The 19,762-nt window shown below is 38.7% G+C and overlaps 6 protein-coding genes across 7 annotated transcripts; 4 read left to right on the forward strand and 2 right to left on the reverse strand.

Annotated features, from left to right (window-relative positions):
* LOC118748790 (large subunit GTPase 1 homolog) lies at positions 1-1,845 on the forward strand (the record flags this gene model as incomplete). The annotated part of the gene is given in 4 exon segments (XM_036483468.1): positions 1-765; positions 826-979; positions 1,149-1,354; positions 1,422-1,845. Coding segments are annotated over 4 exon segments (1,344 nt in total), but the record flags the coding sequence as incomplete, so codon positions are not given.
* Positions 1,846-6,035: 4,190 nt separating this feature from the next.
* LOC118748791 (enoyl-CoA delta isomerase 2-like) lies at positions 6,036-7,109 on the forward strand. The gene has a single exon (XM_036483469.1). The coding sequence runs from the start codon at positions 6,173-6,175 to the stop codon at positions 7,082-7,084; it is 912 nt and encodes a 303-aa protein (XP_036339362.1). The 5' UTR covers positions 6,036-6,172; the 3' UTR covers positions 7,085-7,109.
* Positions 7,110-7,812: 703 nt separating this feature from the next.
* On the forward strand, positions 7,813-10,964 carry LOC118748794 (farnesol dehydrogenase-like). Its single transcript, XM_036483471.1, has 2 exons — positions 7,813-10,542; positions 10,614-10,964. The coding sequence occupies exons 1-2, from the start codon at positions 9,964-9,966 to the stop codon at positions 10,812-10,814; spliced, it is 780 nt and encodes a 259-aa protein (XP_036339364.1). The 5' UTR covers positions 7,813-9,963; the 3' UTR covers positions 10,815-10,964.
* Positions 10,965-11,214: 250 nt separating this feature from the next.
* Positions 11,215-14,044, reverse strand: LOC118748793 (bifunctional lysine-specific demethylase and histidyl-hydroxylase NO66). Its single transcript, XM_036483470.1, has 3 exons — positions 12,562-14,044; positions 12,122-12,480; positions 11,215-12,052 (listed from the first exon to the last, which is right to left on the reverse strand). The coding sequence occupies exons 1-3, from the start codon at positions 13,940-13,942 to the stop codon at positions 11,288-11,290; spliced, it is 2,505 nt and encodes an 834-aa protein (XP_036339363.1). The 5' UTR covers positions 13,943-14,044; the 3' UTR covers positions 11,215-11,287.
* Positions 14,045-16,440: 2,396 nt separating this feature from the next.
* On the reverse strand, positions 16,441-17,228 carry LOC118748795 (salivary glue protein Sgs-3-like). The gene is made up of 2 exons (XM_036483472.1): positions 16,655-17,228; positions 16,441-16,591 (listed from the first exon to the last, which is right to left on the reverse strand). Exons 1-2 carry the CDS (start codon positions 16,962-16,964, stop codon positions 16,563-16,565), a joined length of 339 nt encoding a protein of 112 aa, XP_036339365.1. The 5' UTR covers positions 16,965-17,228; the 3' UTR covers positions 16,441-16,562.
* Positions 17,218-17,932, forward strand: LOC118748796 (39S ribosomal protein L33, mitochondrial). 2 transcript variants are annotated; one of them, XM_036483475.1, is made up of 4 exons: positions 17,223-17,342; positions 17,411-17,514; positions 17,583-17,640; positions 17,702-17,932. In XM_036483475.1, exons 1-3 carry the CDS (start codon positions 17,302-17,304, stop codon positions 17,633-17,635), a joined length of 198 nt encoding a protein of 65 aa, XP_036339368.1. In that variant the 5' UTR covers positions 17,223-17,301; the 3' UTR covers positions 17,636-17,640; positions 17,702-17,932. The 2 variants fall into 2 exon arrangements, with proteins under 2 accessions (XP_036339367.1, XP_036339368.1); XM_036483474.1 differs by having other exon boundaries at positions 17,218-17,342; positions 17,583-17,932.
* The last annotated feature ends 1,830 nt before the right edge of the window (positions 17,933-19,762 follow it).

A 19,762-nucleotide genomic window follows, 5' to 3' on the forward strand; every position in this document is an offset into this window, starting at 1 on the left:
CGCTATGTAAAGGAAGTGAATCCGGCAAAAATGAATATGATCTTAGTGAATAAGTCGGATATGTTGACAGAACAGCAGCGCAAGCACTGGGCGGCGTACTTCGATGCAGAAGGCATACGTACAGCATTCTTTTCGGCCACTATGGCGGCAGAGGAGTTAAAAACAATCAATGAAGAAAGTGGTAACGAGCAGAAAGGGAGGCAAGAGATTGACAGTGAGGCTGACAGCGATAGTGACAATGATGCAAGCGACGCGGATGCCGAAAATGATAGTGAAGCGCCTGCAGAACGAGCACGCACAGAATCCAGCAAATCTGAAATGTCTTTGGATGATGTAAAAGCCGCAGCCGATGAAATTAATAAGTCTCTGGATAATGTTGAAAGCTTATTGAGCAAAATTGAGCAGAAAATCGATCCCAACGCTACTGCGTCGCATAAGGAACAAATTAAAAACGATTCAAAAGTGCTGACACGCGAAGAACTCATAGATTTCTTTAAAAGCGTATACAGTGGTAAAACCTTTACAGCGGAAGTTACTACTATCGGCTTGGTGGGCTATCCAAATGTAGGCAAAAGTAGCACAATTAATGCGTTGATGATAGAAAAGAAAGTTTCGGTATCCGCCACGCCTGGCAAGACGAAGCATTTCCAAACTCTATATCTGGACAACGATTTGCTACTGTGTGATTGTCCCGGTTTAGTGATGCCAAGTTTTGTGCTGACCAAAGCTGATATGATACTTAACGGTATACTGCCAATAGATCAGGTGCGTGACTGTTAAGTGGTATTGTGACAGTTATTTAATTTTTTGTATTATTATTTTCAGATGCGCGATCATGTGTCGCCTGTGAATTTGCTTTGCGAACGCATACCGCGACACGTGCTAGAGGATAAATATGGCATAATCATAGCTAAGCCCATGGAGGGTGAGGATGAGAACAGAGCGCCACATTCAGAGGAGTTGCTGCTGGCTTATGGATGTACGTAGATATGGAAAATAGTATTATATTGAATCGAATTGTAGAAAATGTATCATAGAACTTTAAAATGAAATATTTAACGCCTTAAATTGCTAACAAAATAACTTAACAACTTTACGCACCTCCTAAACGTCTTTTGAGCTAAATTAATGTTGTTTTATATTTTCAGACAATCGCGGTTTTATGACATCCAATGGCCAGCCGGACCAATCGCGTTCGGCGCGCTATGTCTGTAAGGATTATGTAAATGGTAAATTGCTCTACTGCGTTGCACCACCAAATGTACCTCAAGAGGAATACCATGTCTTTCCGCCCAAAACCAGCAAGGAAGTCGTTGAACAAAAACTGCCAAACCAACAACAGCGCGCTATGCGGGTATTAAACACTTTCCAATGCCTAAAATTTAAAATTAATAAGTGTTTTAATATTTTCCATTCGCTAGATCAACACAAAATCCTCTTCGAAGGAGATCGATAAGCAATTTTTCGATGCCAACAATAGCAATGCTTACGTAAAGGGCCGCAGTGATTTTCCACATGTGCGTGTTGCCAATGACGGCACTGTGGTGAGTGGTCCAGCCACAGAGAAGCCTTGGCGTAGCGTGAAAAAAGAGCGCCGAGAGAAGTTACGAAAAAAGTTTTCACATTTAGATCAGCATTAATTGAGGGCAAGCTGTTGCTAAAATATATAGGTTTTCCTTCAAAATAAAAGTACATCCCTTAAGATCAAATGTAGACTGAGCGCTAAAGGGAAACTTTTTTTAATGAATTATTGTAACTGCTAATGTAAGTGGGATTTGCAACTATAAGCTTTGTATATACATATGTATGAATATTAAATATTTATAGTTGATAAGAATCTAAAAAGACTGTTTGTTATACTACTGCATTTGAGTGCACATGCATGTAATTACGTACATATATGCACGTGTATGGCTTAAGTAACTGTATATGACTGAAAGTAGTTATAGAAGTGACTTGCTACATTTACATCGCTGCCTACCGAATTTACAACGATTTGATTAGGCAGTTATGTATTTAATTTATTGCTGTTTAAGCTAATCAGCATTTTTAATTACCTTAGCGCATGACATTTTCGACATCACACTCATATAATCGAAAAACAACAAGTGATTTTTAAGCTAAAAACAAAACCGACTTCAATTCTCATATAAAATTTTATGAGTACCGTTAAGTTCTTCACGATCCAATGCTCAGAGCTAAACCAAATTAGTAGGGCACCACCTCGGAGATACTACCTTTCCGTTAGATTTATTGAATTCGGTTGACGTGGTCCAAAGTTATCTATGCGGCAACATACAAAAAAAAAACTACCTCCTCCTTTTTTTGGGGTCGGTTAAAAACACAAACAAACATATTTGCAAAAACCGGTAAAGCAATTTTTTGGTTCTCACCAGAAAATTTATAATTGTTATACATACCTAGAGTGACCTTTAGTGAATTTCGGTGAGTTTATTGGCAAATATATCACAATGGGGATAGATCCTCCCAAAGGTGTAAGCCCACGACATCGCCACTATAAAAATGCTTAAAAGCCTGGGACCAACTTCTCACAACCATCTTGAAGAACCCCGAGATGGAGAAACCGGGTAGAATTTTTACCCTTTTGTAAAGCCAGAGCAAAAGGCGGACCTAAAAAAATCCTACGTACCAAAATTGGCCTATCAACTATTTGTGCGGGCTAATCGTCAGTAGAATTCCCTCAAAGTTCAAAGCGAGAGGATTAAACAGCAATTTCTTAGAAAGTTTATACTTGCCTTGAGGCAATTCAATCTCTACGTGACCCCGCTTCCTTCCGCGTCAGAATGAGTGACTTATACCGGCTGTTAACAACATCCGGCATATAGAGATTCACACCAATCACCTCTTAACATGCTCACTCTAGCCTACCTAGCCAACACTCCTCTCTCTCTAGTCAAACACCGTCGAAACGGCACGTTTTTGGGCCTACCGTGTCTAAATCCTTTAGAAAGTTTCTTAATCGAAGCTCTACCGCGGCTGATAAGAAGATGAGGCCAAAGCTCTAAGTTCTTAGTCCTGGAGTGCTGTCATGTGTGAAGCTGCCTTCACGAATCTATAGCTGACTAAAACCTGGACAGCATAAACAACATTTAGTTGGCACAACAGAATCTAAAAACGTGTACGTTCGGATTTACCTTTCGCCAGGGCGTAAATTTGTGCACTTCGATCTCTCTGCGTTTTTCATTCGGGAGTTCGACATGGATTTCAACACGATCTCAACTGCAAAAAACCCATGGCGCGAAGACCCAAAAATGTTAAGTAACCCTGGACTGCCTACTCTTCATCTCCAAGAACACAACCTCCCTCAATCGTTACCAAAGCTCAAAGTAAAAGCTCCTCAACTCGCTCTGCTATGTGATTTCAGCGGACGAAGTTACAGACACAAACTTCACACTGCCACGAAATTGCTTTGTCTTTTATAGATTCCTTAAGATGATTTCTCGTATATTTTTCTAGATATTTTAGCGGGTGGAACAGCGCATATCTAGAATTAACACCGACATACCAGTTCCTGAGATCGAAGATATAGACGACATATCGCTCTTGAATCGGACTTACCTAACCAACGCCTCCAGAATGTGTTGGCAAACTGTTGCGCATAAATTCAGTCTTTTCTCATTTTGTCGGGTCCTACAGCAGATTCCATTAAAGGTTTTAAACCACTAAAGCTACATAAGAGAAGGTGGTTCGGTGTGAGGGCCACGTCTGCGCAATGATCCAGCGAGATGTAGATCAACAGACGTGAGTTTACGATTGAATCCAACTACATTAAAGCACCCTGCAACAAATCGTCAGAAGAGTGGCATGACTGCAATATCCTAAAGAGAAAACGCATATACGTCGAAGCGGCCGTAAGTGAAGGCACACACTAACCTTTCTCTATCCATTTCTTTTGAGGCGGTAGTAAGTTTCCGCTGAGTAGCTTTAAATTTGCTGTTGTCACTACAGAACTCCGAGGGTGTGGCTATGAAATTTCGAACAGGGAGCAAGCAGCTCATCTCTGATTGAGCACCTTGTCGACCCAAACGACAGTCAGACCTACGTAACCGCGACGACCCAGATTCATATCTGGCTAAGAACTGCCACGCCAGCATCATTGCTCTAAAGCTATTTGGGAACTTTTTATGATGTTACAATAACAAGAACTGTAGAAACAAATGATTTGGTGGATTTTGCGTCGAAATAGCCCCATAAACTTCAGTCTAGCGGAAAGTAAGTGGCCCACTTATTTAGCCAAAGATGCTGGAAAAATTTCCCGAGTGAAATAGCGCCCTATCTTTTTAGGGAATGAAAGCCCCACTCTAACAGCGTGCTTTGTCGTGTTGGACCTATTGTGCCTCGTACTGAAGTTATTCGGGTTTTATGGGACCTAGGAGTGGGATTTCCGCGACCTAATCATTTCATTTCGCCAGCTTGTTATAGCAAATGGACTATGAAATTCGAATGTATGTATGTATGTATATACATATATGTTTGTATAGCCGTTGGTCAATTGAAGAAAATGTTTAGGAAAACAGGCCCTCCAATGCATATGCATGTTTGTATGTATGTACTTAAAAAAAGGTAAAAACTTACTAAAATCGCAAAGACCGGTTTGAAGAAGGAAGATAAAAAATATTTATATATTTATGCATACAGTGGTGGCAAAATAAATGGGGACGCAAGATTTTATTTAATGTTACAAAGTTTTCTTTTGTTTATTTAATATTTATTATTTTTGTATAAAATTATAGCTCATTATCAAACAGAAACCGTATAAATTCACATCTCAAACTTTGTCCAAGAATTATAAAAATTGCGCGAAATTGCATCTTAATTTTCAGCTTTTTAATTAGGTTTTGCAGAATTTTGTTTTTGTTTTTTTTGTATGCTGTTGTATATGCCACTAAATTCTAGTAGAGTGCAAGTTTAAAGTGGCTAAAAAATCGCGTTGAATTTTGATAATTTTGTTCCATAAAAAAATTTTCTAAAATACTTTGCAGCGTGAAAAAAATCTCCAAAAATCAACACGATTTTTAGCAACTTGAAACTTACACTTTCTCATACTAAAATTTAATGGCCTTTAAAACTGCACACTGAAAAAAGTTTAAGATTTAGATGCAATTTGCAAAATTTTTAGTTTTTGCACACAGTTTTAAGTATGAATTTATATGGTTTTTGCTAGATAATGCATTATAATATTTATTTTTCTACCGTTGTAGGTATGTATCTAATTAAATATATGTACATACATACATATATATAAGTTAGCCAATTAGTAATAATAAAATGATAATAAGATCTGGAAGTGCAAATTTCATGTACACATACATACATACGTGTAATAATATTTCTTTGGCTGTAGTATGTATGCATGTACATACATATATCAAAGCTAAAGAATGCATGCACATTGGGGTGGTCGAAGAATGCATGCGGGGGGGAAAAAGTAAAGTCGGAGTTCTTATGCTCTCACCTCTAGGATTGTTCTATACCGAAAAAATTTACCACTATTTTTTATTTTGAAATCAAAAAATATTTATAGGTCGTTCAAAGCGCTCAAAGTTTTCCATGTATTCGTAGAAATGGTATAGAATTCTTGAAAATCAATATTTTTCGATCGGAAAACTCTATGTGTCTTCAGGAAATTTCCAATAATAACACCCAATTGTTTATTTACAATACTTTTTTGAATATCTATATTTTAAATTTTTTTGTAAAAAATCTTTAGTATCAAAAACTGGTTAAACAATTGAATATTATTATTGGAAGTCTCCTGAAGAAACCCATTTTTCTGATCGAAAAATGTTGATTTTCAAGAATTCTATACCAATTCTACGAAAATTAGTTTTTTCCCATATAAAATACATGGAAAACTTTGAGCGCTTTGAGCGACCTCTATATATTTTTTTATTTCGAAATAAAAAACAGGAGTATATTCTGTTTCTATGTAGAACAATCCCAAGGGGTGAGAACATTAAAACTTCGACTTGACTTTTTTCTTTTACCACCCTAATGCATATACATACATACACACATCCACTTCTCGCATTGCAATATTTGTCTACGCGCATCAAGACAACCGCTTTTGTCCCCAGCCACAACCACGATGCTTGAGCCTATGTGACTCTCTGGATTATTCCTTTATTTCAGTTTTAATTCAACTATCGCCATGAGTGCACCAGCAGAATCCGCAACAACCGCGAATTTCGTTGCAGCTACTGCTACGCCCGCTACCGCTACCACCACCGCCATCACGCCGAACAATCGTAAGCTATCCCTTTCATACCGCGAAATCAGCGTGCAACAACGCGGCGATCGCATTTCCGTAATCACATTCAATCGCCCTGCGGTACGTAACGCGCTGACACGTCGCGGCTACTACGAATTGATAAGCGCGCTACGCGATGCCAGGCTCAACGACGCCATTACAACAATTGTACTGACCGGCGCCGACGGCTGCTTTACAGCTGGCAATGACCTCACGCAGTTGAGCCAATACCCCGATGCGCACAACTATTTTCGCTCATCTAACTATGTACTGCGTATGCTGGTAAAGCAATTCATCTACTGCCCCAAAGTGCTGGTGGCGCTTGTCGATGGCGCGTGTGTGGGCATTGGTTTTGTGTTGGCCGCGCTCTGCGATGTGGTCTACTGCACGGAGCGCGCTTACTTTCAAGCACCTTTCACACAGCTTGGCATTTGTCCGGAGGGCTGTGCCACCTACTTGCTGCCGCAGTTGTTGGGGCGTGTTAAGGCATCGGAATTGTTGTTATTTGGTACGCGCTTACATGCAGAGGAAGCGCTAAACTTCAATTTTGTGGCTCGCATAGTGCCCGCAGCGGAGTTGGAGCGGCAGTTGTGGCCGCAGCTTTTGGAGGCGGCGCGCTTGCCGGTAGAGTCGCTGCGCGCCACCAAGCGGTTGTTGGGCAGAGCTGAGCTTGAGCAATTGCTGCTCGCATTGGAGGCGGAATGTCGGGTGGTGGAGCCGCTGCGATTTGGCGAAACATATCAGCGCGCGATAAAGGCGTTCGTGAAGCGCGAGGAACGTGAGGAAGTGGTTGATAATAAAAGCAAGTTGTAAATAAATATTTTTTTAGTGAAAAGTGTGGGTGTTTTATTTGGAAAGTTACGAAGCTGCAAATACAGATTGGAAGTTGAAGTGAGCTAAAACTGATGTATAGCCAGTTTCACAAAAGCAATTTAAGGGAAAAATTAGTATTTTTTATTTGAGTTTAATATGAAAACCGGCAAAATGGATAAAAATATTTTTCACTACACAACCCTGAAGATATATTTTCCATATTAATGCAAATGAAAAAATTTAGAGAAAAAAATTTTTAAATCTTTTATCAGAAAAATTTTGTCAAAAACTTATTTTCAGAAAAAAAAATGTAAGTCATCGGTTTTTTTAAGTTTTTTTTTTAGTAAAACCGGAAAGTTTTGCTATTTTCAGGAGAAATTTTCCTAGGAAATACACAAAAAATTTCACGAAAGAAATCCTTTTTAATTTATTGCTTTAATTTTTTTAAATTTTAAATGTAAAAGAAATGAAAAGGTGGTTTAAAAAAATAAAAAATAATAATAATGCAGATTTCCAAATTAAAAATTATTTAAAATAAGAAAATTTTAAAATGAAAAAAACGTAATTTCTTTTTAAAAAAAGTCTCACTCTTCTGGAAAACACTTAAAAAAAAAATAATTTTTGAAATTTTTATGTACGGGAAGGTTTTTTAAATTTACCAAATCGAGATTAAAAATACATTTTTCAGATAGTAACATTTGATTTTTTTATTGCGAACTATTTTTTTTTTAATTGAAGGATTTTTTTTTTATAAAATACCCAGTGATGGAAAATTAGGCACATTTCTACGCTTTTTACCCCTCTTAAGACCAAAGAGGTAAAATTTGGTACACTTGACTCAATTTAGGTACAATGCATTTCTCCCAAATAGTTTCCAATCAATGGTTTATGTACATATTTATATAATGAGCATTGAATGGCACTGAGTGTCATCTATCAACCACCTACAAACGATCTTGCATCATTTAGTCTGCATTTGAGCATTTTATCGCTGAAATTAAAAAAAAAAAAACTAGAGAGATTGGACATTTTTTTATTTTTTACCTATCATCAACCTACAAATGACCACCAAAACGATTGCGATATTCTAAATAATATTTTTCAATTAAGGAGTGACAAACTGATAGCGAAAAGTCAGAGGTTGACAGCTTACTGCAATTAAAATGTTAAGTTAAAAATCGCTGATAATACTCGTTAATATGTATGTATGTACAGACGCAATGTAAACAACCGAGCATGAGCAGTAAAGAGCTTAAGTAAAAGGTTTTTTTTTTTTTTATTTAGGTAAACGTTCCTCAACCGCATCTGAAAACTGAGGCGTAGGAAAACTCCTCAAGATTCTTTTTATGCGTTTAAGCAAAATTTCCTTACCAAGCCAGTTCTAATTTTTGTAGGCAAAACTCATAGAATTGAAAAGCTAAATTTAACACCCAGTTTGTCAGTGCCTAGTATAGAGGGAGAATAATTTATGTGTAGGTACATATGTGCTCTGCTAAGTTTTCTGATGATCGTGCATATGCATATCTACTCGTATTCAAGTAAGTGACTATGTACATATGTATATATTTAAATATATCAGGCAACGAACCCACAGAAAGTAAAAATTTTTCTAACAACAAAAATAATTAAAAGTGAGAGTATCACTTTCAGAATTGGCGTTAAAATTGGATGAAGGCGAACGAGTTGTCTCAACAGATGTTTGTATTCATTTTTCGCGTTTTACTTGCAAATAAACAACTTGCATGCGATTCGACAATAAAAAATATGCTCTTTGTACGGCTTAAACAAGTCAAATTATTAACATTACTTATCATAACAAAAAAAAAAAATATTATACATATGTTAATACTCAAATTTTGCAATATTGCCACAAAAAATATATGGGTGCATTAAAATCGGGCATGCAAAAAATTTAAAATTACCCTTTTGTGGAGGAAAATGTAGATGACTTTAAAATAATTTCGTATAAGACTTTTCGATCGCTCTCCTGATTAGACTACAAGAACTCAGGCGAGGGTCAATGCCCAGAATGTTTAAATATTTCGCATTCTAGTTTAGTTGTTTCTGGAAAAATTAGCCTTTTTAATAGATGTACGATTTAATAGCTTTATTACTGTAAGGCTTCAGGTTTTTGAGAGCTTAGGAAAGCGGCTATGTGGAATGGTTCCAAAGCACAGAGTAGGAATTAATGGACTCATTCCCCGCAGCTTTTGCTACCCATTTTGGGGTCGTTTTCCCAACTACGTTTTAAAATTTATCTTCCCTTTAAACACAAATGTTGTTCTGAAAAAAATGAATGTAATACCGAAAATTATCGCGTTGTTTACGCGCCCAAAAATTCAGCATTTTAATAGCGTTACACTTAACCTCCCCCTTTTTAAAACATACACATGCCTTGCCGCAAGCGCTTCCGGTCAAGTTCAAGAACCCAAAATCGAAACCTGCTCCAGTTTAGCGTAAATTATAGCTCGCGCGCACAATGTGCGATAATAGCGCATGAATAATATTACAAGTGAATGCATTTTGTGTGCTTTCTTTCTTGGTTGTTTTCTTTTTTTGCTTAACTTTCAGTCTCGCAACCCGCTGCGCCGATACATATTACCCATATTACTGAAAACAAAGTAGCCAGCACAATCGCCGTTTGCACAATCGCACAGCAGCATGCGCAGCGCTTCGAAGTGAGCTGCTTTGCAAACCAGCCAACAAGGCATCGAAAAAATTCAATTCCCAAAAAATTTATTTAAAGTGCTGCAATTTCGCGCTGCCACTTTAGTGTTGCTGCTATAGGCACGCGTTGAACAACGGTACCCACTGCGCTTTGTTACATTACGTACTTGCTTTAACAGAAATCTCGTTTCATTTCCCTTTCCGCCAACGCTATGGAACGCTGGGTGGACAAAGTCGCTGTAGTTACAGGTGCCAGCTCTGGCATCGGCTGGGCTGTCGCGCAGGACTTACTTAAGGCGGGCATGATTGTAATTGGTTTTGCGCGTCGCCTGCAAAAAATGGAGGATCTCAAGGAGACGCTGGATGTGTCCATACGTGAAAAGTTTTATCCGCGTTGCTGTGACTTGACTGTGCTGCCCTCGCTGAAGAGCAATTTCCATTGGATCGAACAGCGATTCCATAGCTTGCATGTGCTCGTCAACAATGCTGGCATGGTTCAGATGACCAAAGTGCTGGAAGAGAGCAATGAATCGACGCTGAAGCAAGTGATTGATGTCAATTTAATGGGCACAGTGAATTGCACAAAGCAAGCGTATAGGCTAATGCAGGCCACAATGGCGAAGGGTGAAGCATGTCATATAGTAACGGTAAGTAGTCTATTGGGTCACACAGTGCCGTTACACATACCCGAATGTGGCTTGAATTTATATCCGGTGACGAAGCATGCGCTACACACCCTGCATGAGGTTCTGCGGCGGGAGCTCTTTCCGCACAAACTGATGCGGTTGTCGGTGAGTGGGAGGGGTGTGGAATTGAATATTTTTTCTTTTTATTTCTTAAATTTTAAATTTTTTCGCCACAGTCCATTAGCCCCGGCCTGACACGTACTGACTTTGGCGGTGCTCCGTCTGATGACGAGAAAAAGAAGTGGGAAGAATTGATTGAGCCAGATGAAATTTTGCTGCCCGAGGATGTGGCGCGTGGCGTAAATTTCATACTCTCCTCGCCGCCTCATGTGACCATAGCTGACTTACTGATGGTACCAGCGCGCGAAAGGTACTAAAAAGCTGAACTAGGGTGTTCTATCACGGAATACGCGCACTTATATGTATTAGTCTGAGTAATGTTGATATAAGTCAACTAAAAATATTAAGAATCAAAAACTTCTAATTTATAAGAAAAATATTTGTAAATAAATTTTATATGTACACCAGCTCAAATTGGCAACATTTCCTCCATTAGAGTGCGCTAGCTCTTTATAACGCTTGACATTCACTTAAAATCAAAGACATTTATTTACAAAATGTTTCTGCATACTTCATTCCTTTTATTCACAATGCTATAAATTCATTAAGGGTTTCCTTAAGCAACAATAGCTCAGCTTCAACACTTGAAGAAATTACAGGATACAAAAACCAAACGCTTATTACAAAACGATTTCTCACAAAATGAAATAATTTAAATAAGCCAACAAACATTTTCTTTTTACTATTTTAAAATTATTTAAATATCATAACAAACATTTTCTTCAATCAATCACTTAAAGGGCTTTTCGGTCATCAGCAATCCGCGCTCCCACAACGCCGTAACCATTTGCACCTTGCGTTCTTCATCGTCCATTGGTAGCTGTGACACACCCACATACTCGGGATAAGAGCGTATGAGCACCTCTACGCTTGCCGCTTCATCCGACTCAATTTCAATAAAGTTGGGTTCATATTCGCAGTACTCCTTCGAGTTATCCAAGTAATAGTATATGCGCACTTTGCTTTCCTCCTGCACCAGCCGCAATATATTTGCGCGCAGCAAGCGTACGTTGGTCCGCTCATCGATTTCGTAGTCACACATGCATTCGCCTTGTTCATTGGTAGTGCTGCGCGAACCGAATATGGTGCGCGCGCGCTCTGTTGGCAATACATGTGGCGGCAGAGCTTCATGTTGATACTTTTTAGCGAGTTGATCCACAGCTGCGTCCATCATTTCGGCCAGTGGCGCGCTATCCAAACATTGTCCGAACAGTTCAGTCACTTTGCGTAACAGTTCGGCACGTTCTTGAGTGTCATTGTCGCTGTATGCAATGCCAGCATGCTGAAAAGTATGCAGCGGCAAGCCGCGACGCATATCAAGGTTGCTTTCAATGGCGCGCTGTAACACCAGCGGCACCATCCGCTCGAAGAGGTCAGCGTAAGATTGCTTTTGATACACGCTCAGCGTGATGTGCAATGAATGATAGCCCGGTTCGGTGCAAGCTTGATGGATGGTGCCGCGCGGAAAGTATAACATGTCGCCGGGTTCCAGCACCTAAAGAGACATAATTGATACAGAAACTAATTTATGTAAATGAAAGGCAGGAAATGTTATCATACGAACCTCATCAAATATGGGCTTGCCGATTTCCTGTTGCTTAAAGTTCTTCGACGAAAAACGCGGCAGCTGCTCTGCCTGCGTTCGCGGTTTATAGAGTCGCCAGCGCTTGCGTCCCTCAATCTGCAGCACAAAAGCCTCTATATCATCGTAATGTGGTGCAAAACCTTGGCTGTTGGGCGGTGTGAGATAGGCATTAGCGCCAACTAGGCAGTGGAAGTACTCCTGCAAGGTGGTATTAAGCTGAAACAGCTCTGGTATAAAAGTTTGTGGGTTTAGCAGGCGTATGCTGCAGCCTCGCCCATAGTGATCCCAAACAATGGGCGGCATGGCGCGCCCTACCGGATTAAGTGTTTCTCGTTCACCTGTAAAAAAAGTAAAAATTAGGAATGCCAACAGAATAAGTGGAATAATTCCTTGTAATAAAGCTACTTTCAGCAACTCACCATTTTTATACGAAGTAATATCGATATTTTTTGTAAATTCTACATGATTTTTTATTAACATCTGGTCAATAGCCTCAAACGATATGAGATGCGAGTAGTAGTTGGATCCCTTGCGCTTGACCAAACAGGCGCTAGCTTCCCAATACTTTGCAAGGAATTCCTTAACCGCCAGTGGACTTAGTAGCCAGCGAAATACCTTTTCACCCTCCTGTATGCTATTCATTTTGACGATATTATTTGGTGGCGATAATGGCTCCATCTTCACCATCTTTGCATCCACAGTAACTTTCGAGGTGGACGCGCTATCACTGCTAGTTGAAGCAATAGAACGTCGTTTTTGTGCACCTTTCTCTATTTTCTCAGTTGCTGCTGCTGCGGCAGGCATTGACTTCCGCTTATCAACGGGTTTTTCCGCTTGACGCGATTTCTTAGGCACACTCGCTTCACTGCCAGTCTTTGCAACTGCACCTTCATTGGATTTGCGCTTAGGCACTGGCGCTATGTTTTTGGTTGACGTGGCAACTGGTTCATTTTCTTCCGCTGATTCAGTTGAGGATTCGACGCTGAGTTCAGTGCGCTTAGGCACTGCCGCTTTGTTTTTGGTGGACTTGGCAACCGGTACATTTTCTCCCACTGATTCAGTTGGGTATTCACCGCTGAGTTCAGTTTCTTCTTCCTCGCTCTCTTCGTCATCATCATCTGTGTAACTATTTATTGTGTACTCGGAGAATTCTTCAGAGCCACTACTATAGTCTTCCTCGCTGCCAAACTCTGAATCCTCTTCTTCTTCACCAGCCTCTTCATCATACTGCTTTAGCTGCCGCACTAAATAATCTTCCAATTCCTGTTTCTTTTTCTGCTGTGCTTTAGTCAGCTTTTTGGCATTTGAAGGTGAATCGCCCAACAATTGCTCCACCAAAGTGTCGATATCGTTTCCTTTAATGCCGTTGGAAACTTGTTTACCGTTAGTAACTGCGCGTTCACCTTTCTGTTTCTGCTTAGCGGGTTCTGTCTTGTTAGCTGCTTTGTTGGCAACATTTTTGGTTTGAGGCGTTTCAATTTTTGGGGTTGTCTTTTTGGTAGCGTCCTTGGCCTTAGCAGAGCCATCTTTTTCCCTGTTGGGGGCAACTTTATTCTTAGCTGGTGCACCATTTTCCTTCGCTACGCCGCTCGACTTGGCCTCAGCACGATTTTTAGCACCAGATTTTGGTTTATCTTTTTGCAAAGATGTATTTTTCTCCTCAGTTTTTTTGTTGGCACCTGCTTTGCTACCACCAGCAGCACCTCCACCGGCTTTCTTGTTGTTTGATTTTCGGCCTGTATTTCCGCCTTTCGAAGCTGCAGCTCGATATGCTACAAACGCTGAAATTGGCTCAGACATTTTTACGTACAATTCACTTTGTAATAACACGGAAAAGTTGCTAAATTCTAAAATTAAACAATCAAAATGCGTTATGTGCCCGCTAACCGAAATTGCAGCACGTGCGACTACAGTACGAATGAAAAGTGCGCGAGACCAATAGGAACAGGGTTGCATGCCTGTTATACGAGGTCGTATAGGAAATAGATAACCATAAATTCTATTTGAAATTGAGATAAAAGAAATAAATAGGATTTTCCACGACAGTCGGGTCTACGTAAACGGAACGACCCTGATTTATATCTGGCCAAAGACTGTCAACCCAGCTACACTCCAAAAAATCTTTTTTGGGAAATTTGTATGCGGTTACAACAAGTACAACGTTACTTGGCTACAGCATTTTAAATATGATTTATTAAAGTATAAAATAATCTAACATATCTCACAATTTGACATAATTTAATGAACAATACAATTTCATAATAATTCAAGCGCTTAAGTAATACCGAATTTAGATACATAATTCACATAAACGAATAGACACCGCGCGCAAATAGCTGCTTTTGCCCTCAAAAATCTCCGTTATCATCACTGTAGCCATTTATTGTATATTCCTCCGAGAATTCATCAGAATCATCGCTTCCAGATTCAACATCACCATCACTTGCATCTTCGCTGTCGGACTCCGACTCCTTGTTGCTATCTGTATCAGAGTCATCATCACTGCCGGACCAGCAGCAGCTACACTCACTGCTTGAATTAGTTTCTGAGTCGCTGCCCGACTCAGAGTCCTCAGTACCAGATTCAGAAGATGCGCTATTTTCACTCTCCTCCTCCTCCTCTTCATCGTCGTAATGCTGCAATTTCTTCACCAAATAAGCCTCCAAATCGCGTTTGGTCTGCTTTTGTGCATGAGTTAGCTTCTTGGAGCTGTCCATTAGTTCTTCTATCAATGTGTCGATTTGCTCCTCCTTAATTTTTTTGGTATTTGGCTTATTGCTCTTGTACTTAGACATCTTTGGTACAGGCATTTTTAAAATTGTCTTTCTAGTTTACTAGACCGCAAGCAAGCAACTAACTTAAAACAATTCGTGAATAACGGATTTAAGTTATGTTGCTGCGAAATTAGTGCGGTCAAGGCGAATTTATACAAGGTCATGGACCAAGGCGAATCTGTACAATGTGGTGTTACTGGCGAATTTAGATTACAACAACGACATCCACATGTATTTTGTATTGCGGGTGTTATGTCAAACCTCAATTCACCCCAAAATTTACATGTATTTTGTTTTTGATTTTGATGGGTGTGGTGTCAAATCAGTAAAAGCAAACATAAAAATACATGTAAGGCGAAGAAATCAGCTGATCTTACAACACCACCTTGTATAAATCCGCCTCGGCTGCGGTCGGTAGGAATGTTGTTTTTATGTTGAAGCTTAATTTTTTTCATGGTTGCATTTTCCCTTTCTCAAAACCCAAATTTCTTTACTCTACTGCTAAACAGGGCTGCCAACTTGGCTCAAACCGTGCCGTTTTTGGCCCTATTTTACATCTAATGGTACTTAATTTTTCAATTTGACACTTAGTGCCAAAATGGCACTTTTCAAAAATAGTAATATTTCAATAAATTTTTGTGAAATCCTTCGCGTGTGCTTATTTTTCTCAACTAAAATTTTCTAATTTTTAAAGACTATTCAACTGGTTTATCTTATTTTGGCACTGCACTTTTGTTTTAGAAACGTGGTTTTTATTTTATTGCTAAATGGGAAAGATTAAAAAGAATGGCACCATTTGTGGCACTTTAATTTTTTTATTTGGAACATTTTGGCACTTTTTTATCCTCAGTATGGCACCTCATTGCTAGGGATAGTTGGCAGCCCTACTACTAAGGTATTCGATTTGACCGAATGTGAACGGAAAAATACTTGCGATTTGTTTTAAAATAACTGTGTACTAGTAGGGAATTAGGAATTTACCTACGCAATCTGAATGAGGGGATCAAAATCATAGATATCAGTCCAGAGTCCGTCCAGAAAAACATTACTCGTACTTTTGTTTGATTTATAAAGAGTATGAAAACATTAGACTGAATACGTCATATTTCAGATGTTTTAGCGCCAAGAACGTAACGAATTGCGACCCTATCTTCGATTAAAAACAACTTTAATATAATGATAATTATTGTCAGATAGAAAGTAAATAAATTACTATTAATAACAACAAAAACCCAAAAATAGTAGCTCACTAAATAGAAATTTTCATCGAATCCCAAAGTCGCAAAAAATTGCTCAAACTATCATCTGCTAAGTAGATTATATTTCATTTAAAAATACAAAGTGGACCGAGTATTTTCGAACTCCCATGAAATTACTATGGGGAATTTTACTATTTCGCTGCTCAAAAGACAAAAACTTATGAAATTTACATTTATGGCCTCCAGAGGCACCTTTACTATAAAATTTCACATAAAAGAAAGATTTTTTTTTGACAAACTTATAACATTTTTTAACACAGAACAATGAATTGAAAATATTAAGCTAATACATATATAGTTTTTGGTCGCATATTTATCTTCGTAGTCTTCTAAATCAACATCATTAAAATCGTTTTCCTCAGCAGCTCCATGTAACTCTCGTCAATATTAGTAACAACCACCGGAACTGCAGCTATCTGTAGAATCAGAACAATCACTGTTAGAATCTGTTGAACCTTCATAACAATAAGAACAATCACAATAACTGTCATCCCGCTGGCGTGTAGTAGTTGTTTTCCGCGCAGCGGTTTTCGACTTTGAATCTGTTGTTGTACTTTTCCTTGTGGAGGTGGTCTTCTTTGTCTTGCTGGCCGTAGACGATTTGGCCTTTGTTGTTGTTGTTGATTTTGGCCTTTTAGCGGCAGCTGTGGTGGTCTTCTTAGCGGTTGTTTTTTTGGTAGTCGTCTTCTTGGCGCTTGAGGCTGTTGATTTTGGTTTAGATTTAGTAGTTGTGGATTTTCGTGGTCTCGAAATTGTGCACGAGCCGCCCGAGCAAGTGGGTACAGGCATTTTTAAAATTTAGAAGTTAAATATAATCGAATAAATATTTTTTATTTGTGAAAATATAACTTAACGCCACTATTGATGCATCGAAACTGCCGCGCTGGGCATGACGAAACACTTGTTGAACCGAAAACTTAACGGAGTTTTTCTAGTTCAAAATTAATTGGAAGTTGTGGTAAATACAACGGCGTTCTAATTTCATGCAGCGGCGCGGCGTGAAACCACTTCACTTGTACAGTACGAATGAAAATCGTTTGCTACAGCTGATTTTGACAAGGCGAGCGTTTATTTTGCAGCAGAATTGCACAATTTTTAATTTTTTTTTTATTGAATAAGGATAATAATGCGTCTGACTGAAGTGTTATTTAAGAAAGTTAAAAGCAAGTAAGTATTTTTTTGCAATGAAGGCAATGACCATTTGTTATTAATCCATTTTCCTCGGTATCGGACAGACGCATCATGGTGCTCATGGAGAGCGTGGTCAGTGGCCATCAATTCAACATGTTCCGTGATCGTTTAGCGGAAAAGCTGGAGTTGATACGCTTTGATCCATATAGTAAGTCAAAGTGTGTTTTTATAGAGTTTAAAATTTTTTACGCTAAACGAATGTCTTGCTCTTTGTAGTACAACAGGAGTCCATATACCGCGAACGCAAGAGGATACGCAGCGCTAAGTGATATATGTACATATTAATCTGCTAAATGTAGAAAAATAAGTTAATGAGCATTTGTTTTAATTTGTAGCACAAAACTGCTGTTAGATAGCAAATGATTACCATAAAAATAAAAGCACTTCTAGATGTCTGAAGCAAGAATGTAAGGTTACTAAAAGTTTTTGTAATCTTAATACGTATGCACATTTATACAAATTAAATTGGTTTATTTTAGTATACCTATAAAGGGTTATAGTTTGTATATGTACTGACATAATGTTCTGGCAGAGGTCCAAAATGTATAATTCGATGCTTAAACTAAGCTTGGGGAAAAAGTTAAAAGGCTTATTTAAATAAAAGTTGTAATGAATCATTGGAAAAATCACGAGAATTAAGGTAATATTAGTGGAAAGAAAAATTTAAACAATGTTGCTGCGGCGGTACTATTGTATTTATTAAATTCTGCTCTTTATTATTTCACTTTAATTAAATAAGCCCGACTATAAGTATTTTTGATGTATACTTTATTCTAGCAAACTTATTCTATTTTAATTAATACTGCAGATGTTGCGAGGTTTACTTCGGCTAAAGGTATTAATCTCATAAAATTAATTTGAAGATCGCAGGCAGCATTAAACTGCAATATAACGGAGTATATAAAACTCTTAAACTAAGCCTGTTATTACTTATAATTTATTGGAAACATTAATATTTCCGGTGCTCAAAAATGTTTAAAGCCATCTGGACTTTCAAAAGTATACGATTTCCAGGCGACAATTGCATTAAATCAAATTATGTTTACCAGTTAATCTACATCAAATCCGATTAGTCGTAGTGAAATTAACTTAATTAGTGTGATTTACGCAAAGAGACCTTATTCAAGTTTGCATTTGCCCTCTAATGCCGACCACCTGTGACAATAACAACAGCAAAATGACTAACAACAGCTTTCTCAAAGTACTAAGTTCATATAGACCATGGTTCAGCGTTTGGCCAACACATGTACAACGCATGAGCCTATCATTATTGTAACTTTTTTTTCTGCGCCATTCATTAGGGAAGCCATTTGAATGCAACACAATGGTCGATATAACAGTCAAGTTCAAGCAGCGGAAACTACTGATGGCTAATCACAAATTAAGCGTCGTAGCTTGAAGTGAGTGTGAGACTGATAAACGAATGGCGAAAATTTCAAGGCTGTTCCGTTGACGCCATTGCAAGCGGAGGCACATATAGGTGCATTCTGTATATGTATGTATATACGTTTGTGGCCGCTTCCCCAGCAACGTGCATTTCCGCATAGCACGGCGCCAGTAAGTGTGCCGAAAAATGCAACTGTAAGCGCAAATGTACTCATTAACCCATTTGAGCGCACATACCAAAAGTGCACCTACAACACAATAGTCATTGCCATTCTTCGCCTCATTGCATCCAATACGTTTACACTTCTCCCCAACAGCGAACAACAGCACGTTGCCTTCGAAGCTGCTGTTGCGGTTGGCAAATTCTTGCTATCTACATTTCCTCTTCCTGATCTTTTGTTTTTCACACTTTTTTGGCATTCCGCCGACGCGCAGGAACTTGCAGCCATTGTTTGTGGCATCAATAAAGCAGCGGAAATGCATCAACCCTTGTTTGATTGTGTGTTACCCATGTATGTATGCGCATATGTCCATATGCCGGTGTCGTCATGAGAAATTGATAACCGAAATGGTGGTTAGTGGCATCGACGAAGTGGGCGAGGAAATGCAGACTCGACGGAAGAGCTTGCGCGTTAATGAAATTTTCGTCAGGAAATGTTTTGGTACACAAAATGAGCAATCGATTGTTGCATACTTGCTGGCGTATTGGCAGGAAATGAGATACAGATTTCGGTAGCACAAAAATAGAGTTAAGAAAAATTTAATGAAAAGAAAAAGGCGAGTGCATAAAGTTTCGTAAGTTACTAAAAAAAGAAAGACAAATGCTTCAATTTGCTCTTAGAATAAAGTAAACCATACCAACAACGTTAAGAACTCAGAGAATATAGACATCTGAGATACTTTATCTGCTTATACTGGAGAGTAGTGCAAAAACTCTTAAGGGAGATATTAAATTGGAAAAAAGCCTGATTTCCCCGTGAAACAAAAAGCGGTCCTTGAGGGCTATTTTA

The sequence above is a fragment of the Rhagoletis pomonella genome, unplaced genomic scaffold (assembly GCF_013731165.1).
Source record: "Rhagoletis pomonella isolate Grant_MI unplaced genomic scaffold, Rhpom_1.0 Rhpom_scaffold_00013, whole genome shotgun sequence".
In the NCBI taxonomy this organism is placed as follows: Eukaryota; Metazoa; Arthropoda; class Insecta; order Diptera; family Tephritidae; genus Rhagoletis; species Rhagoletis pomonella.

Bases quoted from the DNA above. Each gene is read 5' to 3' on its own strand.
- LOC118748794 (XM_036483471.1), top strand. From the start codon at position 9,964: ATGGAACGCTGGGTGGACAAAGTCGCTGTAGTTACAGGTGCCAGCTCT. The intron at 10,543-10,613 runs GTGAGTGGGAGG...TTTTCGCCACAG, and splicing joins ACAAACTGATGCGGTTGTCG to TCCATTAGCCCCGGCCTGAC.
- LOC118748793 (XM_036483470.1), bottom strand. From the start codon at position 13,942: ATGTCTGAGCCAATTTCAGCGTTTGTAGCATATCGAGCTGCAGCTTCG. The intron at 12,481-12,561 runs GTGAGTTGCTGA...CTTTTTTTACAG, and splicing joins TATTACTTCGTATAAAAATG to GTGAACGAGAAACACTTAAT. The intron at 12,053-12,121 runs GTTCGTATGATA...ATGTCTCTTTAG, and splicing joins GCAAGCCCATATTTGATGAG to GTGCTGGAACCCGGCGACAT.
- LOC118748791 (XM_036483469.1), top strand. From the start codon at position 6,173: ATGAGTGCACCAGCAGAATCCGCAACAACCGCGAATTTCGTTGCAGCT.
- LOC118748796 (XM_036483474.1), top strand. From the start codon at position 17,302: ATGCGTCTGACTGAAGTGTTATTTAAGAAAGTTAAAAGCAA. The intron at 17,343-17,410 runs GTAAGTATTTTT...GGTATCGGACAG, and splicing joins TTTAAGAAAGTTAAAAGCAA to ACGCATCATGGTGCTCATGG. The intron at 17,515-17,582 runs GTAAGTCAAAGT...TGCTCTTTGTAG, and splicing joins GATACGCTTTGATCCATATA to TACAACAGGAGTCCATATAC.
- LOC118748795 (XM_036483472.1), bottom strand. From the start codon at position 16,964: ATGCCTGTACCCACTTGCTCGGGCGGCTCGTGCACAATTTCGAGACCA. The intron at 16,592-16,654 runs GTGATTGTTCTT...CTGATTCTACAG, and splicing joins CCAGCGGGATGACAGTTATT to ATAGCTGCAGTTCCGGTGGT.